At 42.4% G+C, this 24,531-nt stretch overlaps 2 protein-coding genes across 2 annotated transcripts in view; both read right to left on the bottom strand.

The window, feature by feature from the left end:
* Nucleotides 1–24,531, bottom strand: part of LOC135574386 (GDNF family receptor alpha-4-like) — a 780,873-nt gene that overhangs the window by 143,292 nt on the left and 613,050 nt on the right. The gene's annotated exons all lie outside the window — the stretch shown is intronic.
* The window catches only part of LOC135574400 (attractin-like), a 49,075-nt gene that overhangs the window by 19,568 nt on the left and 4,976 nt on the right, over nt 1–24,531 (bottom strand). The window contains exon 4 of the mRNA XM_065025987.1: nt 6,203–6,371. Within this exon, the coding sequence (XP_064882059.1) occupies nt 6,203–6,371 (169 nt within the window). The remainder of the gene's footprint in view (nt 1–6,202; nt 6,372–24,531) is intronic.

The following is a 24,531-nucleotide window of genomic DNA, read 5'->3' as shown; positions in this document are numbered from 1 at the left end:
TCCCTCCCTCTCCACCTCCTCTCCCTCTCCTCCTCCTCTCCTCTCCACCTCCTCCTCCTCTCCTCTCCACCTCCTCTCCCTCTCCACCTCCTCCCTGCCACTCCCTCCCTGCCTCTCCCTCCACCTCCTCTCCCTCTCCACCTCCTCCTCCTCTCCACACCCTCTCCACCTCCTCTCCTCTCCACCTCCTCCCTGCCTCTCCACCTCCTCTCCACCTCCTCCCTCCCCTCTCCACCTCCTCTCCCTCTCCACCTCCTCTCCCTCTCCCACCTCCTCCCTGCCTCTCCCCTCCTCCTCCTCCTGCCTCTCCCTCTCCACCTCCTCCCTCTCCTCTCCCCTCCCACCTCCTCTCCCTCCCCTCCTCCCTCTCCTCTCCTCCTCCCCTCCTCTCCCTCTCCACCTCCTCCCTGCCTCTCCCTCTCCCTCTCCCTGCCTCTCCTCTCCCTCCTCCCTCTCCACCCTCTCCACCTCCACTCCTCTCCACCTCATCTCCCTCTCCCACCTCCTCCTGCCTCCCACCTCCTCTCCCTCTCCCCTCCACCTCCTCTCTCTCCTCTCCACCCTCTCCCTCTCCACCTCTCCCTCTCTCTCACCTCCTCTCCCTCTCCACCTCCTCTCCCTCTCCCTCTCCTCCTCCCTGCCTCCCCTCTCCCCTCCCTCCTCTCCCTCTCCTCCCTGCCTCTCCCTCTCCACCTCCTCCCTGCCTCTCCCTCTCCACCCCCCCCTCCCTCTCCACCTCTCCCTCTCCACCTCCTCCCTCTCCTCTCCCCTCTCCACCTCCTCTCCCTCTCCACCTCCTCTCCCTCTCCACCTCCTCCTCCTGCCTCTCCTCTCCACCTCCTCCCTGCCTCTCCCTCTCCTCCCTGCCTCTCCCTCTCCACCTCCTCCCTCTCCTCTCCCCTCTCCACCTCCTCTCCCTCTCCACCTCCTCCCTGCCTCTCCCTCTCCACCTCCTCCCTGCCTCTCCCTCTCCCCTCCTCTCCTCCCTCTCCACCTCCCTCCCTCTCCACCTCCTCTCCCTCTCCCACCTCCTCCTCCCACCTCCTCTCCCTCTCCACCTCCTCCCTGCCTCTCCACCTCCTCCTGCCTCTCCACCTCCTCTCCCTCTCCTCTCCACCTCCCTCTCCCTCTCCCACCTCCTCTCCTCTCCTCTCCACCTCCTCTCCCTCTCCACCTCCTCCCTGCCTCTCCTCTCCCACCTCCTCTCCCTCTCCACCTCCTCCTGCCTCTCCACTCTCCACCTCCTCCCTGCCTCTCCCTCTCCACCTCCTCCCTGCCTCTCCTCTCCACCTCCTCCCTCTCCTCTCCCTCTCCACCTCCTCTCCCTCTCACCTCCTCTCCCTCTCCACCTCCTCCCTGCCTCTCCCCTCCTCCCTGCCTCTCCTCTCCACCTCCTCCCTCTCCTCTCCCTCTCCACCTCCCTCTCCCTCTCCACCTCCTCCCACCTCCTCTCCCTCTCCACCTCCTCCCCCTCTCCCTCTCCACCTCCTCTCCCTCTCCACCTCCTCCCTCCTCTCCTCCACCTCCTCTCCCTCTCCACCTCCTCTCCCTCTCACTCTCCACTCTCCTCTCCCCTCCTCCTCTCCCTCTCCACCTCCTCCCTCCACCCATTATCTTTTTCCACCTCCTTAATCCTTTGTATATTATTTGTACCTCTCCTCTCCCTCTCCACCTCCTCTCCACTCCACCCCTCTCCCTCTCCACCTCCTCCCTCTCCTCTCCACTCCTCCTCCCTCCCTCCCACCTCCTCTCCCTCTCCACCTCCTCTCTCCACCTCCTCTGCCTCTCCCTCTCCCACCTCCTCCCCTGCCTCTCCCTCTCCACCTCCTCCCCTCTCCCTCTCACCTCCTCCCTGCCTCTCCCTCTCCACCTCCCCCTGCCTCTCCCTCTCCACCTCCTCCCTCCTCTCCCTCTCCACCTCTCTCCCTCCCACCTCCACCTCCTCTCCCTCTCCACCTCCTCTCCACCTCCTCTCCACCTCCTCTCCTCTCCACCTCCTCCCTGCCTCTCCACCTCTCCCCTCTCCACCTCCTCCCCTCCTCTCCCTCTCCCTCCCCTCCTCCCTCCCTCTCCCCTCTCCACCTCCTCTCCCTCTCCACCTCCTCCCTGCCTCTCCCTCTCCACCTCCTCCCTGCCTCTCCCTCTCCTCCCTGCCTCTCCCTCCCTCTCCCTCTCCTCTCCCCTCTCCACCTCCTCTCCCTCTCCACCTCCTCTCCTCTCCACCTCCTCCCTCCCTCCCTCTCCACCTCCTCCTGCCTCTCCTCTCCACCTCCCCTCCCTCCCTGCCCTCTCCACCTCCTCTCCCTCTCCACCTCCTCCCTCCTCTCCCTCCACCTCCTCCCCTCCTCTCCCTCCCACCTCCTCCTCTCCCTCTCCCTCCACTCCACCTCCTCTCCCTCTCCACCTCCTCTCCCTCTCCACCTCCTCCCTGCCTCTCCCTCTCCACCTCCTCCCTGCCTCTCCCTCTCCACCTCCTCCACCTCTCCCTCTCCCCTCCTCTCCCTCTCCACCTCCCTCTCCACCTCCTCTCCTCTCCACCTCCTCCCCTCTCCACCTCCTCTCCACCTCCTCTCCCTCTCCACCTCCTCCCTCCTCCTCCTCCTCTCCCTCTCCACCTCCTCTCCCTCCTCTCCACCCCTCTCCACCTCCTCTCCCTCTCCACCTCCTCCCCTCTCCACCTCCTCCCCTCCTCTCCTCTCCACACCTCCTCCCTGCCTCTCCCTCTCCACCTCCTCCCACCTCCCCTCCCTCTCCCTCTCCCCTCTCCTCCTCCCTCTCCCTCTCCACCTCCTCCCTGCCTCTCCTCTCCACCTCCCTCTCCTCTCCTCTCCACCTCCTCTCCCACCTCCTCTCTCCCTCTCCACCTCTCCTCTCTCACCTCCTCTCCCCTCTCCACCTCCTCTCCTCTCCACCTCCTCTCCCTCTCCACCTCCTCTCCCCTCTCCACCTCCTCTCCCTCTCCACCTCCTCTCCCTCTCCACCTCCTCTCCTCTCCACCTCCTCTCCCTCTCCACCTCCCTCTCCACCTCCTCCCCTCCCTCTCCACCTCTCCTCTCCCTCCCACCTCCTCCCTGCCTCTCCTCTCCTCTCCCTCTCCTCTCCCACCTCCTCTCCTCTCCTCTCCCTCTCTCCCTCCCTCTCCACCTCTCCTCTCTCTCCCTCTCCTCTCCTCTCCACCTCTCCACCTCCTCTCCCTCTCCCTCCCCTCCTCCCTCTCTCCCACTCCACCTCCTCCCACCTCCCACCTCTCCTCTCCACCTCCTCCCTCTCCACCTCCTCCTCTCCACCTCCTCTCCCTCCTCCCCTCTCCACCTCCTCTCCCTCCTCTCCACCTCCTCCTCCTCCTCCCTCTCCACCTCCTCCTCCTCTCCCTCTCCACCTCCTCCCTCCCTCTCCACCTCCTCCCCTCTCCACCTCCTCCCTCCTCTCCACCTCCTCCCCTCCTCTCCCTCTCCACCTCCTCCCTGCTCTCCCCCCTCTCCACCTCCTCCCTGCCTCTCCTCTCTCCCCTCCTCTCCTCTCCCTCTCCACCTCCTCTCCCTCTCCACCTCCTCTCCCTCTCCACCTCCTCCACCTCCCACCTCCTCTCCCTCTCCACCTCCTCTCCCTCTCCACCTCCTCCCTCTCCACCTCCTCTCCCTCTCCACCTCCTCCCCCTCCTCTCCCCCTCTCCACCTCCTCTCCTCTCCACCTCTCCCTCTCCACCTCCCCTCTCCCTCTCCACCTCCTCCCTGCCTCTCCCTCTCCACCTCCTCCCTCCTCTCCTCTCCACCTCCTCCCTGCCTCTCCCTCTCCACCTCCTCTCCCTCTCCTCTCCCTCTCCTCCCTCTCCCCTCTCCTCCACCCTGCCTCTCTCCCTCTCCTGCCTCCCTCTCCTCCCTCTCCACCTCCTCTCCCCTCTCCTCTCCACCTCCACCTCCCTCTCTCCCTCTCCTCTCCCTCTCCCTCTCCCACCTCCTCTCCTCTCCACCTCCTCCCTGCCTCTCCCTCTCCACCTCCTCTCCCTCTCCACCTCCTCTCCTCTCCACCTCCTGCCTCTCCCTCTCCACCTCCTCTCCCTCTCCACCTCCTCTCCCTCTCCACCTCCTCTCCACCTCCTCTCCTCTCCACCTCCTCTCCCTCCACCTCCTCCCTCGACCCATTATGTTTTTTCAACGCCGATACCGATTAATCGGACGATTTGTATATTATTTGTAATAATCCTCTCCCTCTCCACCTCCTCTCCCTCTCCACCTCCTCTCCCTCTCCACCTCCTCTCCCTCTCCACCTCCTCTCCCTCTCCTCTCCCTCTCCACCTCCTCTCCCTCTCCACCTCCTCTCCCTCTCCACCTCCTCTCCACCTCCTCTCCCTCTCCAATTACAACAATACTGAATGAACACTTATTATAACTTAATATAATACATCAATAAAATCAATTTAGCCTCAAATAAATAATGAAACATGTTCAATTTGGTTTAAATAATGTAAAAACAAAGTGTTGGGAGAAGAAAGTAAAAGTGCAATATGTGCCATGTAAGAAAAGTTTCAGTTCCTTGCTCAGAACATGAGAACATTTGAAAGCTGGTGGTTCCTTTTAACATGAGACTTCAATATTCCCAGGTAAGAAGTTTTAGGTTGTAGTTATTATAGGAATTATAGGACTATTTCCCTCTGTACCATTTGTATTTCATATACCTTTGACTACTGGATGTTCTTATAGGCACTTTAGTATTGCCAGTGTAACAGTATAGCTTCCGTCCCTCTCCTCGCCCCTACCTGGGCTCGAACCAGGAACACATCGACAACAGTCACCCTCGAGGCAGCGTTACCCATCGCTCCACAAAACTCTAAACATCTTTACCCATGCAGAGCAAGGGGAATAACTACTCCAAATCTAAAAGCGAGTGACGTTTGAAACAGTATTAGCGCACACCCTGCTAACTAGCTAGCCATTTCACATTGGTTACACCAGCCATTAGGCTGATAGGCTTGAAGTCATAAACAGCTCTGTGCTTGCAAAGAGCTGCTGGCAAAACGCACCAAAGTGCTGTTTGAATGAATGATTACGGGCCTGCTGCTGCTCAGTCAGAGAGCTCTATCAAATCAGACTTAATTATAACATAATAACACACAGAAATACGAGCCTTTGGTCATTAATATGGTTGAATCCGGAAACTATCATTTCGAAAACCAAACATTTATTATTTCAGTGAAGTATGGAACCGTTCGGTATTTTATCTAACGGGTGGCATCCCTAAGTCTAAATATTCGGCGTGGCCACCAGCTGCATTAAGTACTGCAGTGCATCTCCACCTCATGGACTGCACCAGATTTGCCACTTGCTCTGAGATGTTACTTCACTCTTCCACCAAGGCACCTGCAAGTTCCCCGACATTTCTGGGAGGAATGGCCCTAGTCCTCACCCTCCGATCAAAGGTCCCAGACGTGCTCAATGGGATTGAGATCCGGGCTCTTCGCTTGCCATGGCAGGACACTGACATTCCTGTCTTGCAGAAAATCATGCACAGAACGAGCAGTATGGCTGGTGGCGTTGTCATAAGCTGGAGGGTCATGTACAGGATGAAATTTAGACAGCATTGCATTTTGGCAATTTGGGTCTCGCAGGGGTTTGGCTAATTTTCTACTTCCCCCAACTTGCAGGTAGTTTTTTGCGAGCCATTGCTAACTAGCATTAGTGCAATGATTAGAAGTCTATGAGAACAGCATGCTAGCTAATCCCATAGACTTCCAGTCACTGTGCTAATGCTAGTTAGCAATTGCGTTACCGCTAGTTAACAACTTCCTTCAAAATGGGATCCATGAATTCATCTGACTTTGGGCATTAAATGGGCTTCATTGCCCAAATCTTGAACTACTAACTATTCATTTAAAAGCGCATTTCGACAGATAAAAATCCTTCAAGCCGGAAAGGAACAATTGTCCTTGGTAGACGGCTGGTCTTTAATATACACACAGTAGGTAGCTAATATCGAGTGGCGGCAGGGTAGCCTAGTGGTTAGAGCATTGGACTAGTAACCAGCAGGTTGCAAGTTCAAACCCCCGAGCTGACAAGGCACAAATCGGTCGGTCTGCCCCTGAACAGGCAGTTTAACCCACTGTTGCTAGGCTATCATTGAAAATAAGAATTTGTTCTTAACTGACTTGCCTGGTTAAATAAAAAATATAAATAAAATATGTGATGTAATGATGTCCAATACTTACGCTTTGACCATCTGGTAGTCTGAGGAGTTGAAAACATAACCCCCGATGACCCACATGATCCCCTGATCCACTACGGCCTTGTGGGAAGCTCTGGCCAGCCCCGGCTCGGGGTACTCCTCCCGCTGCCAGACGGAAGAGTTGGCCGGGACGGACACAGAGCAGTCTGGACCTGTTGGGGAGAGAAGATTTCAAGAGTCTGACTCCCTTATTGGTCTTCACACACTTCACAGGAAAATACAAGTTATTTTTGTCCACTTTTATTGTGTGTTCTTTGATCTCTGTCGGTCTTTCATTGCAGTTATTTTGCAGACACCATTCTATTGCCAGGAGAACCATCTAAGGTAAGCCTAAAAACTCAGTGAATTTAACTTTATCTTAACATGCGAGTGGTTTCAGGAAGCTAGGCCTATGTCACACGTCACTACTTCACAGGAGGAGAGACATTTGAACTTCACAGGAGAGACATTTGAACTTCACAGGAGAGACATTTGAACATATATTTTTTTGTTTTACCAAAATGCATTTTGGGGCAAAAATACCTTCTGGAACATGTGTCTTAATAACAAACGTGCTGCAGTCTACTACAGAGATAGCCTGATAACAAACGTGCTGCAGTCTACTACAGAGATAGCCTGATAACAAACGTGCTGCAGTCTACTACAGAGATAGCCTGATAACAAACCTGCTGCAGTCTACTACAGAGATAGCCTGATAACAAACCTGCTGCAGTCTACTACAGAGATAGCCTGATAACAAATGTGTATTTTATCTGTAAATCTGGGTAATGTAGTGTGTCTGGGTAATGTAGTGTGTCTGGGTAATGTAGTGGTTCTGGGTAAAGTAGTGGTTCTGGGTAATGTAGTGGTTCTGGGTAATGTAGTGTGTCTGGGTAAAGTAGTGGTTCTGGGTAATGTAGTGTGTCTGGGTAAAGTAGTGTGTCTGGGTAATGTAGTGTGTCTGGGTAATGTAGTGTGTCTGGGTAATGTAGTGTGTCTGGGTAATATAGTGGTTCTGGGTAAAGTAGTGTGTCTGGGTAATGTAGTGTGTCTGGGTAATGTAGTGTGTCTGGGTAATGTAGTGTGTCTTGGTAATGTAGTGTGTCTGGGTAATGTAGTGTGTCTTGGTAATGTAGTGTGTATGGGTAATGTAGTGTGTCTGGGTAATGTAGTGTGTCTGGGTAATGTAGTGTGTCTGGGTAATGTAGTGTGTCTGGGTAAAGTAGTGGTTCTGGGTAATGTAGTGTGTCTGGGTAAAGTAGTGGTTCTGGGTAAAGTAGTGGTTCTGGGTAAAGTAGTGGTTCTGGGTAATGTAGTGGTTCTGGGTAATGTAGTGGTTCTGGGTAATGTAGTGTGTCTGGGTAAAGTAGTGGTTCTGGGTAAAGTAGTGGTTCTGGGTAAAGTAGTGGTTCTGGGTAATGTAGTGGTTCTGGGTAATGTAGTGTGTCTGGGTAAAGTAGTGGTTCTGGGTAATGTAGTGTGTCTGGGTAAAGTAGTGTGTCTGGGTAATGTAGTGTGTCTGGGTAATGTAGTGTGTCTGGGTAAAGTAGTGTGTCTGGGTAATGTAGTGTGTCTGGGTAATGTAGTGGTTCTGGGTAAAGTAGTGTGTCTGGGTAATGTAGTGTGTCTGGGTAATGTAGTGTGTCTGGGTAATGTAGTGTGTCTTGGTAATGTAGTGTGTCTGGGTAATGTAGTGTGTCTTGGTAATGTAGTGTGTATGGGTAATGTAGTGTGTCTGGGTAATGTAGTGTGTCTGGGTAATGTAGTGTGTCTGGGTAAAGTAGTGGTTCTGGGTAATGTAGTGTCTGGGTAAAGTAGTGGTTCTGGGTAAAGTAGTGGTTCTGGGTAAAGTAGTGGTTCTGGGTAATGTAGTGGTTCTGGTTAATGTAGTGGTTCTGGGTAATGTAGTGTGTCTGGGTAAAGTAGTGGTTCTGGGTAAAGTAGTGGTTCTGGGTAAAGTAGTGGTTCTGGGTAAAGTAGTGGTTCTGGGTAATGTAATGTGTCTGGGTAAAGTAGTGGTTCTGGGTAATGTAGTGGTTCTGGGTAATGTAGTGGTTCTGGGTAATGTAGTGTGTCTGGGTAAAGTAGTGGTTCTGGGTAATGTAGTGTGTCTGGGTAATGTAGTGTGTCTGGGTAATGTAATGTGTCTGGGTAAAGTAGTGGTTCTGGGTAATGTAGTGGTTCTGGGTAATGTAGTGGTTCTGGGTAATGTAGTGGTTCTGGGTAATGTAGTGTGTCTGGGTAAAGTAGTGGTTCTGGGTAATGTAGTGGTTCTGGGTAAAGTAGTGGTTCTGGGTAAAGTAGTGTCTGGGTAATGTAGTGTCTGGGTAATGTAGTGTGTCTGGGCAAAGTAGTGGTTCTGGGTAATGTAGTGTGTCTGGGTAAAGTAGTGGTTCTGGGTAATGTAGTGGTTCTGGGTAATGTAGTGGTTCTGGGTAATGTAGTGAGTCTGGGTAATGTAGTGTGTCTGGGTAATGTAGTGAGTCTGGGTAATGTAGTGAGTCTGGGTAATGTAGTGAGTCTGGGTAATGTAGTGAGTCTGGGTAATGTAGTGGTTCTGGGTAATGTAGTGAGTCTGGGTAATGTAGTGTGTCTGGGTAATGTAGTGGTTCTGGGTAAAGTAGTGTGTCTGGGTAAAGTAGTGTGTCTGGGTAATGTAGTGGTTCTGGGTAATGTAGTGAGTCTGGGTAAAGTAGTGGTTCTGAGTAAAGTAGTGAGTCTGGGTAATGTAGTGGTTCTGGGTAATGTAGTGGTTCTGGGTAAAGTAGTGGTTCTGGGTAAAGTAGTGAGTCTGGGTAATGTAGTGAGTCTGGGTAATGTAGTGTGTCTGGGTAATGTAGTGGTTCTGGGTAAAGTAGTGAGTCTGGGTAATGTAGTGAGTCTGGGTAATGTAGTGAGTCTGGGTAATGTAGTGAGTCTGGGTAATGTAGTGAGTCTGGGTAATGTAGTGAGTCTGGGTAATGTAGTGAGTCTGGGTAATGTAGTGGTTCTGGGTAATGTAGTGAGTCTGGGTAATGTAGTGAGTCTGGGTAATGTAGTGAGTCTGGGTAAAGTAGTGGTTCTGGGTAAAGTAGTGGTTCTGGGTAAAGTCGTGGTTCTGGGTAATGTAGTGGTTCTGGGTAATGTAGTGGTTCTGGGTAATGTAGTGTGTCTGGGTAAAGTAGTGGTTCTGGGTAAAGTAGTGGTTCTGGGTAAAGTAGTGGTTCTGGGTAAAGTAGTGGTTCTGGGTAAAGTAGTGGTTCTGGGTAATGTAATGTGTCTGGGTAAAGTAGTGGTTCTGGGTAATGTAGTGGTTCTGGGTAATGTAGTGGTTCTGGGTAATGTAGTGTGTCTGGGTAAAGTAGTGGTTCTGGGTAATGTAGTGTGTCTGGGTAATGTAGTGTGTCTGGGTAATGTAATGTGTCTGGGTAAAGTAGTGGTTCTGGGTAAAGTAGTGGTTCTGGGTAATGTAGTGGTTCTGGGTAATGTAGTGGTTCTGGGTAATGTAGTGTGTCTGGGTAAAGTAGTGGTTCTGGGTAATGTAGTGGTTCTGGGTAAAGTAGTGGTTCTGGGTAAAGTAGTGTGTCTGGGTAATGTAGTGTGTCTGGGTAATGTAGTGTGTCTGGGTAAAGTAGTGGTTCTGGGTAATGTAGTGTGTCTGGGTAAAGTAGTGGTTCTGGGTAATGTAGTGGTTCTGGGTAATGTAGTGGTTCTGGGTAATGTAGTGAGTATGGGTAATGTAGTGTGTCTGGGTAATGTAGTGAGTCTGGGTAATGTAGTGAGTCTGGGTAATGTAGTGAGTCTGGGTAATGTAGTGAGTCTGGGTAATGTAGTGGTTCTGGGTAATGTAGTGAGTCTGGGTAATGTAGTGTGTCTGGGTAATGTAGTGGTTCTGGGTAAAGTAGTGTGTCTGGGTAAAGTAGTGTGTCTGGGTAATGTAGTGGTTCTGGGTAATGTAGTGAGTCTGGGTAAAGTAGTGGTTCTGAGTAAAGTAGTGAGTCTGGGTAATGTAGTGGTTCTGGGTAATGTAGTGGTTCTGGGTAAAGTAGTGGTTCTGGGTAAAGTAGTGAGTCTGGGTAATGTAGTGAGTCTGGGTAATGTAGTGTGTCTGGGTAATGTAGTGGTTCTGGGTAAAGTAGTGAGTCTGGGTAATGTAGTGAGTCTGGGTAATGTAGTGAGTCTGGGTAATGTAGTGAGTCTGGGTAATGTAGTGAGTCTGGGTAATGTAGTGAGTCTGGGTAATGTAGTGAGTCTGGGTAATGTAGTGAGTCTGGGTAAGCATCATCTAATAATTATAAATGATTTGTATCTGGACACGTTTTGTTGTTGATATTGCTGCTAGGCAACAGTTCACTGTACCGTTTCCTCCTTCTGTATCCTGTGCATCTGACAAATAAACATAGCTTTTACAGTGTGTGTGTTTACCAGAGGCAGTAATGTGAACAACAACATGACCTGCACTAAAGTCAGATTAGGATACAGGCCAAGGACGAGATAAAGGGTATTTTTACCTGGAGTTTTAGGCTACTACTTTCACCACTTTCACTGTGTATGACACACCATTCCCTAGCTCTGAGTCTCTACATAATTTAAATGTTGCTACATGGGCCTGAAATTGAGCTAGTGAGTCACATATTGACAATGAAACACCTGACTGACAGCTAGTTTTTAACGTACTGTTGAACACAGTCTCACGGCCGTTTATGTTAGTCCATGTGGAGGCTTACAGCCTCAATACGCCTACAGATGGTTATAACATCTCTCCAGTCTTCTGTTGTCTAGTTACGACACCGTGACAGAGTCAGAAACAGGTTATAACATCTCTCCAGTCTTCTGTGGTCTAGTTACGACACCGTGACAGAGTCAGAAACAGGTTATAACATCTCTCCAGTCTTCTGTTGTCTAGTTACGGCAGCGTGATTTTACAAGTGAGTGTAGAAAATAGGAAATTAAAAAGGTAGGAGCCGTGGAAGCCTTGTAGCCAGGTAGGTTAATGATACAAATTACACGGCTGACGCTGAGGAATGCAACAGAACACTACGGAAGAGGGAGAGAAACCAAAACAACAGGGGTATAGCATAGGAGAATATGAATGAGACTGGTGACATCTTCTGAGAATGTCGTTGGAACAGAAAAGGGAGCAAGCATGAAAAGATTATATTAGGAAGGAAACACTGGTAGTATTATAGACTACATTACTTAGTATTATAGATACAGCTGGTATTATAGATACAGCTGGTATTATAGATACAGCTGGTATTATAGATACAGCTGGTATTATAGACTACATTCATTAGTATTATAGATACAGCTGGTATTATAGACTACATTACTTAGTATTATAGATACAGCTGGTATTATAGACTACATTCCTTAGTGTTATAGATACAGCTGGTATTATAGATACAGCTGGTATTATAGATACAGCTGGTATTATAGATACAGCTGGTATTATAGACTACATTCATTAGTATTATAGATACAGCTGGTATTATAGACTACATTACTTAGTATTATAGATACAGCTGGTATTATAGACTACATTCCTTAGTGTTATAGATACAGCTGGTATTATAGATACAGCTGGTATTATAGATACAGCTGGTATTATAGATACAGCTGGTATTATAGACTACATTACTTAGTATTATAGATACAGCTGGTATTATAGATACATCTGGTATTATAGACTATATTCCTTAGTGTTATAGATACAGCTGGTATTATAGATACAGCTGGTATTATAGATACAGCTGGTATTATAGACTACATTCCTTAGTGTTATAGATACAGCTGGTATTATAGATACAGCTGGTATTATAGATACAGCTGGTATTATAGACTATATTCCTTAGTATTATAGATACAGCTGGTATTATAGATACAGCTGGTATTATAGACTACATTCCTTAGTGTTATAGATACAGCTGGTATTATAGATACAGCTGGTATTATAGACTATATTCCTTAGTATTATAGATACAGCTGGTATTATAGATACAGCTGGTATTATAGATACAGCTGGTATTATAGACTACATTACTTAGTGTTATAGATACAGCTGGTATTATAGACTACATTACTTAGTGTTATAGATACAGCTGGTATTATAGATACAGCTGGTATTATAGATACAGCTGGTATTATAGATACAGCTGGTATTATAGACGACATTCCTTAGTATTATAGATACAGCTGGTATTATAGATACAGCTGGTATTATAGACTATATTCCTTAGTGTTATAGATACAGCTGGTATTATAGACTACATTACTTAGTATTATAGATACAGCTGGTATTATAGACTACATTACTTAGTATTATAGATACAGCTGGTATTATAGACTATATTCCTTAGTGTTATAGATACAGCTGGTATTATAGATACAGCTGGTATTATAGACTACATTCCTTAGTATTATAGATACAGCTGGTATTATAGATACAGCTGGTATTATAGACTACATTACTTAGTATTATAGATACAGCTGGTATTATAGATACAGCTGGTATTATAGATACAGCTGGTATTATAGACTACATTCCTTAGTATTATAGATACAGCTGGTATTATAGATACAGCTGGTATTATAGATACAGCTGGTATTATAGACTACATTCATTAGTATTATAGATACAGCTGGTATTATAGATACAGCTGGTATTATAGACTACATTCATTAGTGTTATAGATACAGCTGGTATTATAGACTACATTACTTAGTATTATAGATACAGCTGGTATTATAGACTACATTACTTAGTATTATAGATACAGCTGGTATTATAGACTACATTACTTAGTATTATAGATACAGCTGGTATTATAGATACAGCTGGTATTATAGATACAGCTGGTATTATAGATACAGCTGGTATTATAGATACAGCTGGTATTATAGACTACATTACTTAGTGTTATAGATACAGCTGTTATTATAGACTACATTACTTAGTATTATAGATACAGCTGGTATTATAGATACAGCTGGTATTATAGATACAGCTGGTATTATAGATACAGCTGGTATTATAGACTACATTACTTAGTGTTATAGATACAGCTGTTATTATAGACTACATTACTTAGTATTATAGATACAGCTGGTATTATAGATACAGCTGGTATTATAGATACAGCTGGTACTATAGATACAGCTGGTATTATAGACTACATTACTTAGTGTTATAGATACAGCTGGTATTATAGACTACATTACTTAGTATTATAGATACAGCTGGTATTATAGACTACATTACTTAGTGTTATAGATACAGCTGGTATTATAGACTACATTACTTAGTGTTATAGATACAGCTGGTATTATAGATACAGCTGGTATTATAGACTACATTACTTAGTATTATAGATACAGCTGGTATTATAGACTACATTCATTAGTATTATAGATACAGCTGGTATTATAGATACATCTGGTATTATAGATACAGCTGGTATTATAGATACAGCTGGTATTATAGACTACATTCATTAGTATTATAGATACATCTGGTATTATAGATACATCTGGTATTATAGATACATCTGGTATTATAGATACAGCTGGTACTATAGATACAGCTGGTATTATAGACTACATTACTTAGTGTTATAGATACAGCTGGTATTATAGATACAGCTGGTATTATAGACTACATTACTTAGTGTTATAGATACAGCTGGTATTATAGATACAGCTGGTATTATAGATACAGCTGGTATTATAGATACAGCTGGTATTATAGACGACATTCCTTAGTATTATAGATACAGCTGGTATTATAGATACAGCTGGTATTATAGACTATATTCCTTAGTGTTATAGATACAGCTGGTATTATAGACTACATTACTTAGTATTATAGATACAGCTGGTATTATAGACTACATTACTTAGTATTATAGATACAGCTGGTATTATAGACTATATTCCTTAGTGTTATAGATACAGCTGGTATTATAGATACAGCTGGTATTATAGACTACATTCCTTAGTATTATAGATACAGCTGGTATTATAGATACAGCTGGTATTATAGACTACATTACTTAGTATTATAGATACAGCTGGTATTATAGATACAGCTGGTATTATAGATACAGCTGGTATTATAGACTACATTCCTTAGTATTATAGATACAGCTGGTATTATAGATACAGCTGGTATTATAGATACAGCTGGTATTATAGATACAGCTGGTATTATAGATACAGCTGGTATTATAGACTACATTCATTAGTATTATAGATACAGCTGGTATTATAGATACAGCTGGTATTATAGACTACATTCATTAGTGTTATAGATACAGCTGGTATTATAGACTACATTACTTAGTATTATAGATACAGCTGGTATTATAGACTACATTACTTAGTATTATAGATACAGCTGGTATTATAGACTACATTACTTAGTATTATAGATACAGCTGGTATTATAGATACAGCTGGTATTATAGATACAGCTGGTATTATAGATACAGCTGGTATTATAGACTACATTACTTAGTGTTATAGATACAGCTGTTATTATAGACTACATTACTTAGTATTATAGATACAGCTGGTATTATAGATACAGCTGGTATTATAGATACAGCTGGTACTATAGATACAGCTGGTATTATAGACTACATTACTTAGTGTTATAGATACAGCTGGTATTATAGACTACATTACTTAGTATTATAGATACAGCTGGTATTATAGATACAGCTGGTATTATAGACTACATTACTTAGTATTATAGATACAGCTGGTATTATAGACTACATTCATTAGTATTATAGATACAGCTGGTATTATAGATACATCTGGTATTATAGATACAGCTGGTATTATAGATACAGCTGGTATTATAGACTACATTCATTAGTATTATAGATACATCTGGTATTATAGATACATCTGGTATTATAGATACATCTGGTATTATAGATACATCTGGTATTATAGATACATCTGGTACTATAGATACAGCTGGTATTATAGACTACATTACTTAGTGTTATAGATACAGCTGGTATTATAGATACAGCTGGTATTATAGACTACATTACTTAGTGTTATAGATACAGCTGGTATTATAGATACAGCTGGTATTATAGATACAGCTGGTATTATAGATACAGCTGGTATTGTAGGCTACATTCCTTAGTGTTATAGATACAGCTGGTATTATAGACTACATTACTTAGTATTATAGATACAGCTGGTATTATAGATACAGCTGGTATTATAGATACAGCTGGTATTATAGATACAGCTGGTATTATAGACTACATTCCTTAGTATTATAGATACAGCTGGTATTATAGATACAGCTGGTATTATAGACTACATTACTTAGTATTATAGATACAGCTGGTATTATAGACTACATTACTTAGTATTATAGATACAGCTGGTATTATAGATACAGCTGGTATTATAGATACAGCTGGTATTATAGATACAGCTGGTATTATAGACTATATTACTTAGTATTATAGATACAGCTGGTATTATAGACTATATTACTTAGTATTATAGATACAGCTGGTATTATAGATACAGCTGGTATTATAGACTACATTACTTAGTATTATAGATACAGCTGGTATTATAGATACAGCTGGTATTATAGATACAGCTGGTATTATAGACTACATTCCTTAGTATTATAGATACAGCTGGTATTATAGATACAGCTGGTATTATAGATACAGCTGGTATTATAGACTATATTCCTTAGTATTATAGATACAGCTGGTATTATAGATACAGCTGGTATTATAGACTACATTACTTAGTATTATAGATACAGCTGGTATTATAGATACAGCTGGTATTATAGATACAGCTGGTATTATAGATACAGCTGGTATTATAGATACATCTGGTATTATAGACTATATTCCTTAGTATTATAGATACAGCTGGTATTATAGATACAGCTGGTATTATAGACTACATTACTTAGTATTATAGATACAGCTGGTATTATAGATACAGCTGGTATTATAGACTACATTACTTAGTATTATAGATACAGCTGGTGTTATAGATACAGCTGGTATTATAGATACAGCTGGTGTTATAGACTACATTCATTAGTATTATAGATACAGCTGGTATTATAGATACAGCTGGTATTATAGATACAGCTGGTATTATAGATAGAGCTGGTATTATAGATACAGCTGGTATTATAGACTAGATTCCTTAGTATTATAGATACAGCTGGTATTATTTATACAGCTGGTATTATAGATACAGCTGGTGTTATAGATACAGCTGGTATTATAGACTACATTCCTTAGTATTATAGATACAGCTGGTATTATAGATACAGCTGGTATTATAGATACAGCTGGTATTATAGACTACATTCCTTAGTGTTATAGATACAGCTGGTATTATAGATACAGCTGGTATTATAGATACATCTGGTATTATAGATACAGCTGGTATTATAGACTACATTACTTAGTATTATAGATACAGCTGGTGTTATAGATACAGCTGGTATTATAGATACAGCTGGTATTATAGATACAGCTGGTATTATAGACTACATTCATTAGTGTTATAGATACAGCTGGTATTATAGATACAGCTGGTATTATAGACTACATTCATTAGTATTATAGATACAGCTGGTATTATAGATACAGCTGGTATTATAGATACAGCTGGTATTATAGACTACATTCATTAGTGTTATAGATACAGCTGGTATTATAGATACAGCTGGTATTATAGATACAGCTGGTATTATAGATACAGCTGGTATTATAGACTACATTCATTAGTGTTATAGATACAGCTGGTATTATAGATACAGCTGGTATTATAGATACAGCTGGTATTATAGATACAGCTGGTATTATAGACTACATTCATTAGTGTTATAGATACAGCTGGTATTATAGATACAGCTGGTATTATAGATACAGCTGGTATTATAGATACAGCTGGTATTATAGACTACATTCATTAGTATGATAGATACAGCTGGTATTATAGATACAGCTGGTACTATAGATACAGCTGGTATTATAGACTACATTACTTAGTGTTATAGATACAGCTGGTATTATAGATACAGCTGGTATTATAGATACAGCTGGTATTATAGATACAGCTGGTATTGTAGGCTACATTCCTTAGTGTTATAGATACAGCTGGTATTATAGACTACATTCCTTAGTATTATAGATACAGCTGGTATTATAGATACAGCTGGTATTATAGACTACATTACTTAGTATTATAGATACAGCTGGTATTATAGACTACATTCCTTAGTATTATAGATACAGCTGGTATTATAGACTACATTACTTAGTATTATAGATACAGCTGGTATTATAGATACAGCTGGTATTATAGATACAGCTGGTATTATAGACTACATTCCTTAGTATTATAGATACAGCTGGTATTATAGATACAGCTGGTATTATAGATACAGCTGGTATTATAGATACAGCTGGTATTATAGACTACATTCCTTAGTGTTATAGATACAGCTGGTGTTATAGACTACATTCCTTAGTATTATAGATACAGCTGGTGTTATAGATACAGCTGGTATTATAGACTACATTCCTTAGTATTATAGATACAGCTGGTATTATAGACTACATTCATTAGTGTTATAGATACAGCTGGTATTATAGATACAGCTGGTATTATAGACTACATTCCTTAGTATTATAGATACAGCTGGTATTATAGATACAGCTGGTATTATAGACTACATTCATTAGTATTATAGATACAGCTGGTATTATAGATACAGCTGGTATTATAGACTACATTACTTAGTGTTATAGATACAGCTGGTATTATAGACTACATTCATTAGTGTTATAGATACAGCTGGTATTATAGATACAGCTGGTATTATAGACTACATTACTTAGTATTATAGATACAGCTGGTATTATAGACTACATTACTTAGTATTATAGATACAGCTGGTATTATAGACTACATTACTTAGTATTATAGATACAGCTGGTATTATAGATACAGCTGGTATTATAGATACAGCTGGTATTATAGACTACATTACTTAGTGTTATAGATACAGCTGGTATTATAGATACAGCTGGTATTATAGACTACATTACTTAGTGTTATAGATACAGCTGGTATTATAGATACAGCTGGTATTATAGACTACATTACTTAGTGTTATAGATACAGCTGGTATTATAGACTACATTACTTAGTATTATAGATACAGCTGGTATTATAGACTACATTACTTAGTATTATAGATACAGCTGGTATTATAGATACAGCTGGTATTATAGACTACATTACTTAGTATTATAGATACAGCTGGTATTATAGATACAGCTGGTATTATAGATACAGCTGGTATTATAGATACAGCTGGTATTATAGACTACATTCATTAGTATTATAGATACAGCTGGTATTATAGATACAGCTGGTATTATAGATACAGCTGGTATTATAGACTACATTACTTAGTGTTATAGATACAGCTGGTATTATAGATACAGCTGGTATTATAGACTACATTACTTAGTATTATAGATACAGCTGGTATTATAGATACAGCTGGTATTATAGACTACATTACTTAGTGTTATAGATACAGCTGGTATTATAGATACAGCTGGTATTATAGATACAGCTGGTATTATAGACTACATTACTTAGTATTATAGATACAGCTGGTATTATAGATACAGCTGGTATTATAGACTATATTCTGGTTATAGATACATTGGTATTATAGATACAGCTGGTATTATAGACTACAGCTTAGTATTATAGATACAGCTGGTATTATAGATACAGCTGGTATTATAGATACAGCTGGTATTATAGACTACATTCCTTAGTATTATAGATACAGCTGGTATTATAGACTACATTACTTAGTATTATAGATACAGCTGGTATTATAGATACAGCTGGTATTATAGACTACATTCCTTAGTATTATAGATACAGCTGGTATTATAGATACAGCTGGTATTATAGACTACATTCCTTAGTGTTATAGATACAGCTGGTATTATAGATACAGCTGGTATTATAGATACAGCTGGTATTATAGATACAGCTGGTATTATAGACTACATTCCTTAGTATTATAGATACAGCTGGTATTATAGACTACATTACTTAGTATTATAGATACAGCTGGTATTATAGATACAGCTGGTATTATAGACTACATTCCTTAGTATTATAGATACAGCTGGTATTATAGATACAGCTGGTATTATAGATACAGCTGGTATTATAGACTACATTCCTTAGTGTTATAGATACAGCTGGTATTATAGATACAGCTGGTATTATAGATACAGCTGGTATTATAGACTATATTCCTTAGTATTATAGATACAGCTGGTATTATAGACTACATTACTTAGTATTATAGATACAGCTGGTATTATAGATACAGCTGGTATTATAGACTATATTCCGTAGTATTATAGATACAGCTGGTATTATAGATACAGTTGGTATTATAGACTATATTCCTTAGTATTATAGATACAGCTGGTATTATAGACTATATTCCTTAGTATTATAGATACAGCTGGTATTATAGACTACATTACTTAGTATTATAGATACAGCTGGTATTATAGACTATATTACTTAGTATTATAGATACAGCTGGTATTATAGATACAGCTGGTATTATAGATACAGCTGGTATTATAGACTACATTACTTAGTATTATAGATACAGCTGGTATTATAGATACAGCTGGTATTATAGATACAGCTGGTATTATAGATACAGCTGGTGTTATAGATACAGCTGGTATTATAGATACAGCTGGTATTATAGACTACATTACTTAGTATTATAGATACAGCTGGTATTATAGACTATATTACTTAGTATTATAGATACAGCTGGTATTATAGACTACATTACTTAGTATTATAGATACAGCTGGTATTATAGACTACATTACTTAGTATTATAGATACAGCTGGTATTATAGATACAGCTGGTATTATAGATACAGCTGGTATTATAGATACAGCTGGTATTATAGACTACATTACTTAGTATTATAGATACAGCTGGTATTATAGATACAGCTGGTATTATAGACTACATTACTTAGTATTATAGATACAGCTGGTATTATAGACTATATTCCTTAGTGTTATAGATACAGCTGGTATTATAGATACAGCTGGTATTATAGATACAGCTGGTATTATAGACTACATTACTTAGTATTATAGACTACATTCCTTAGTATTATAGATACAGCTGGTATTATAGACTACATTACTTAGTGTTATAGATACAGCTGGTATTATAGACTATATTACTTAGTATTATAGATACAGCTGGTATTATAGATACAGCTGGTATTATAGATACAGCTGGTATTATAGACTACATTACTTAGTATTATAGATACAGCTGGTATTATAGATACAGTACTTAGTATTATAGATACAGCTGGTATTATAGATACAGCTGGTATTATAGATACAGCTGGTATTATAGATACAGCTGGTATTATAGACTACATTACTTAGTATTATAGATACAGCTGGTATTATAGATACAGCTGGTGTTATAGATACAGCTGGTATTATAGATACAGCTGGTATTATAGACTATATTCATTAGTATTATAGATACAGCTGGTATTATAGATACAGCTGGTATTATAGATACAGCTGGTATTATAGACTACATTACTTAGTATTATAGATACAGCTGGTATTATAGACTACATTCATTAGTATTATAGATACAGCTGGTATTATAGATACATCTGGTATTATAGATACATCTGGTATTATAGATACATCTGGTATTATAGATACAGCTGGTATTATAGACTACATTCCTTAGTATTATAGATACAGCTGGTATTATAGATACAGCTGGTATTATAGACTATATTCCTTAGTATTATAGATACAGCTGGTATTATATATACAGCTGGTATTATAGATACAGCTGGTATTATAGACTACATTCCTTAGTGTTATAGATACAGCTGGTATTATAGACTACATTACTTAGTATTATAGATACAGCTGGTATTATAGACTACATTACTTAGTATTATAGATACAGCTGGTATTATAGATACAGCTGGTATTATAGATACAGCTGGTATTATAGATACAGCTGGTATTATAGACTACATTCATTAGTATTATAGACTACATTACTTAGTATTATAGATACAGCTGGTATTAGACTATATTACTTAGTGTTATAGATACATGTCATCTCTCTGTTCACACTCAGTCAATAAAAGACAGCATGTATCCCAATGACTATATTACCTAGTATTATGATACCAAGGCCCATAGGGAGTCATTATAGACTATAGGCCCATAGGGAGTCATTATAGACCAGGCCCATGGAGTCATAGACCAAGGCCCATAGGGAGTCAATTGTGACCAAGGCCCATAGGGAGTCAATTGTGACCAAGGCCCATAGGGAGTCATTTGTGACCAAGGCCCATAGGGAGTCAATTGTGACCAAGGCCCATAGGGAGTCAATTGTGACCAAGGCCCATAGGGAGTCAATTGTGACCAAGGCCCATAGGGAGTCAATTGTGACCAAGGCCCATAGGGAGTCATTTGTGACCAAGGCCCATAGGGAGTCATTTGTCACCAAGGCCCATAGGGAGTCATTTGTCACCAAGGCCCATAGGGAGTCATTTGTCACCAAGGCCCATAGGGAGTCATTTGTCACCAAGGCCCATAGGGAGTCATTTGTCACCAAGGCCCATAGGGAGTCATTTGTCACCAAGGCCCATAGGAGTCATTTGTCACCAAGGCCCATAGGGAGTCATTTGTCACCAAGGCCCATAGCCAATTGGGACCAAGGCCAGGGAGTCATTTGTCACCAAGGCCCATAGGGAGTCATTTGGGACCAAGGCCCATAGGGAGTCAATTGGGACCAAGGCCCATAGGGAGTCAATTGTGACCAAGGCCCATAGGGAGTCAATTGTGACCAAGGCCCATAGGGAGTCATTTGTGACCAAGGCCCATAGGAGTCATTGTGACCAAGGCCCATAGGGAGTCATTTGTGACCAAGGCCTGAGTCATTTGTCACCAAGGCCCATAGGGAGTCATTTGTCACCAAGGCCCATAGGGAGTCATTTGTCACCAAGGCCCATAGGGAGTCATTTGTCACCAAGGCCCATAGGGAGTCATTTGTCACCAAGGCCCATAGGGAGTCATTTGTCACCAAGGCCCATAGGGAGTCATTTGTCACCAAGGCCAATAGGGAGTCATTTGTGACCAAGGCCCATAGGGAGTCATTTGTCACCAAGGCCCATAGGGAGTCATTTGTGACCAAGGCCCATAGGGAGTCATTTGTCACCAAGGCCCATAGGGAGTCATTTGTCACCAAGGCCCATCATTTGTCACCAAGGCCCATAGGGAGTCATTTGTCACCAAGGCCCATAGGGAGTCATTTGTCACCAAGGCCCATAGGGAGTCATTTGTCACCAAGGCCCATAGGGAGTCATTTGTCACCAAGGCCCATAGGGAGTCATTTGTCACCAAGGCCCATAGGGAGTCATTTGTCACCAAGGCCCATAGGGAGTCATTTGTCACCAAGGCCCATAGGGAGTCATTTGTCACCAAGGCCCATAGGGAGTCATTTGTCACCAAGGCCCATAGGGAGTCATTTGTCACCAAGACCAATAGGGAGTCATTTGTCACCAAGGCCCATAGGGAGTCATTTGTGACCAAGGCCCATAGGGAGTCAATTGTGACCAAGGCCCATAGGGAGTCAATTGTGACCAAGGCCCATAGGGAGTCAATTGTGACCAAGGCCCATAGGGAGTCAATTGTGACCAAGGCCCATAGGGAGTCATTTGTCACCAAGGCCCATAGGGAGTCATTTGTCACCAAGGCCCATAGGGAGTCATTTGTCATAGGTCATAGTATTAGCCACCAAGGCCCATAGGGATATAAACAGGGAGTCAGGTATTTGTTTTGGCCTAATGTTGGAATTAAACTGTTGATAGTACTTGATTGGTCAAATGAATACATCATTGACTGGAAGGTCATAGCCAATGTGCTTCCATGATCGTGGCTTTTTATTTTATTTTATTTCACCTTTATTTAACCAGGTAGGTCAGGTGAGAACACCTTTATTTAACCAGGTAGGTCAGTTGAGAACAAGTTCTCATTTACAACTGCAACCTGGCCAAGATAAAGCAAAGCAGTTCGACAGATACAACGACACAGAGTTACACATGGAGTAAAACAAACATACAGTCAATAATACAGTAGAAAAATAAGTCTATATACAATGTGAGCAAATGAGGTGAGATAAGGGAGGTAAAGGCAAAAAAGGCCATGGTGACAAAGTAAATACAATATAGCAAGTAAAACACTGGAATTGGTAGATTTGCAGTGGAAGAATGTGCAAAGTAGAAATAGAAATAATGGGGTGCAAAGGAGCAAAATAAATTAATTAATACAGTAGGGGGAGAGGTAGTTGTTTGGGCTGAATTATAGGTGGGCTATGTACAGGTGCAGTAATCTGTAAGATGCTCTGACAGCTGGTGCTTAAAGCTAGTGAGGGAGATAAGTGTTTCCAGTTTCAGAGATTTTTGTAGTTCGTTCCAGTCATTGGCAGCAGAGAACTGGAAGGAGAGGCGGCCAAAGAAAGATTTGGTTTTGGGGGTGACTAGAGAGATATACCTGCTGGAGTGCGTGCTACAGGTGGGAGATGCTATGGTGACCAGCGAGCTGAGATAAGGGGGGACTTTACCTAGCAGGGTCTTGTAGATGACATGGAGCCAGTGGGTTTGGCGACGAGTATGAAGCGAGGGCCAGCCAACGAGAGCGTACAGGTCACAGTGGTGGGTAGTATATGGGGCTTTGGTGACAAAACAGATGGCACTGTGATAGACTGCATCCAATTTGTTGAGTAGGGTATTGGAGGCTATTTTGTAAATGACATCGCCGAAGTCGAGGATTGGTAGGATGGTCAGTTTTACAAGGGTATGTTTGGCAGCATGAGTGAAGGATGCTTTGTTGCGAAATAGGAAGCCAATTCTAGATTTAACTTTGGATTGGAGATGTTTGATGTGGGTCTGGAAGGAGAGTTTACAGTCTAACCAGACACCTAAGTATTTGTAGTTGTCCACATATTCTAAGTCAGAGCCGTCCAGAGTAGTGATGTTGGACAGGCGGGCAGGTGCAGGCAGCGATCGGTTGAAGAGCATGCATTTAGTTTTACTTGTATTTAAGAGCAATTGGAGGACACAGAAGGAGAGTTGTATGGCATTGAAGCTCGTTTGGAGGTTTGTTAACACAGTGTCCAAAGGTGGGCCAGAAGTATACAGAATGGTG

Source organism: Oncorhynchus nerka, linkage group LG12 (assembly GCF_034236695.1).
Source record: "Oncorhynchus nerka isolate Pitt River linkage group LG12, Oner_Uvic_2.0, whole genome shotgun sequence".
Classification (NCBI taxonomy): Eukaryota; Metazoa; Chordata; class Actinopteri; order Salmoniformes; family Salmonidae; genus Oncorhynchus; species Oncorhynchus nerka.
Note: the sequence above shows the minus strand (reverse complement) of the source record. Positions and strands in the feature narration are given on the sequence as shown.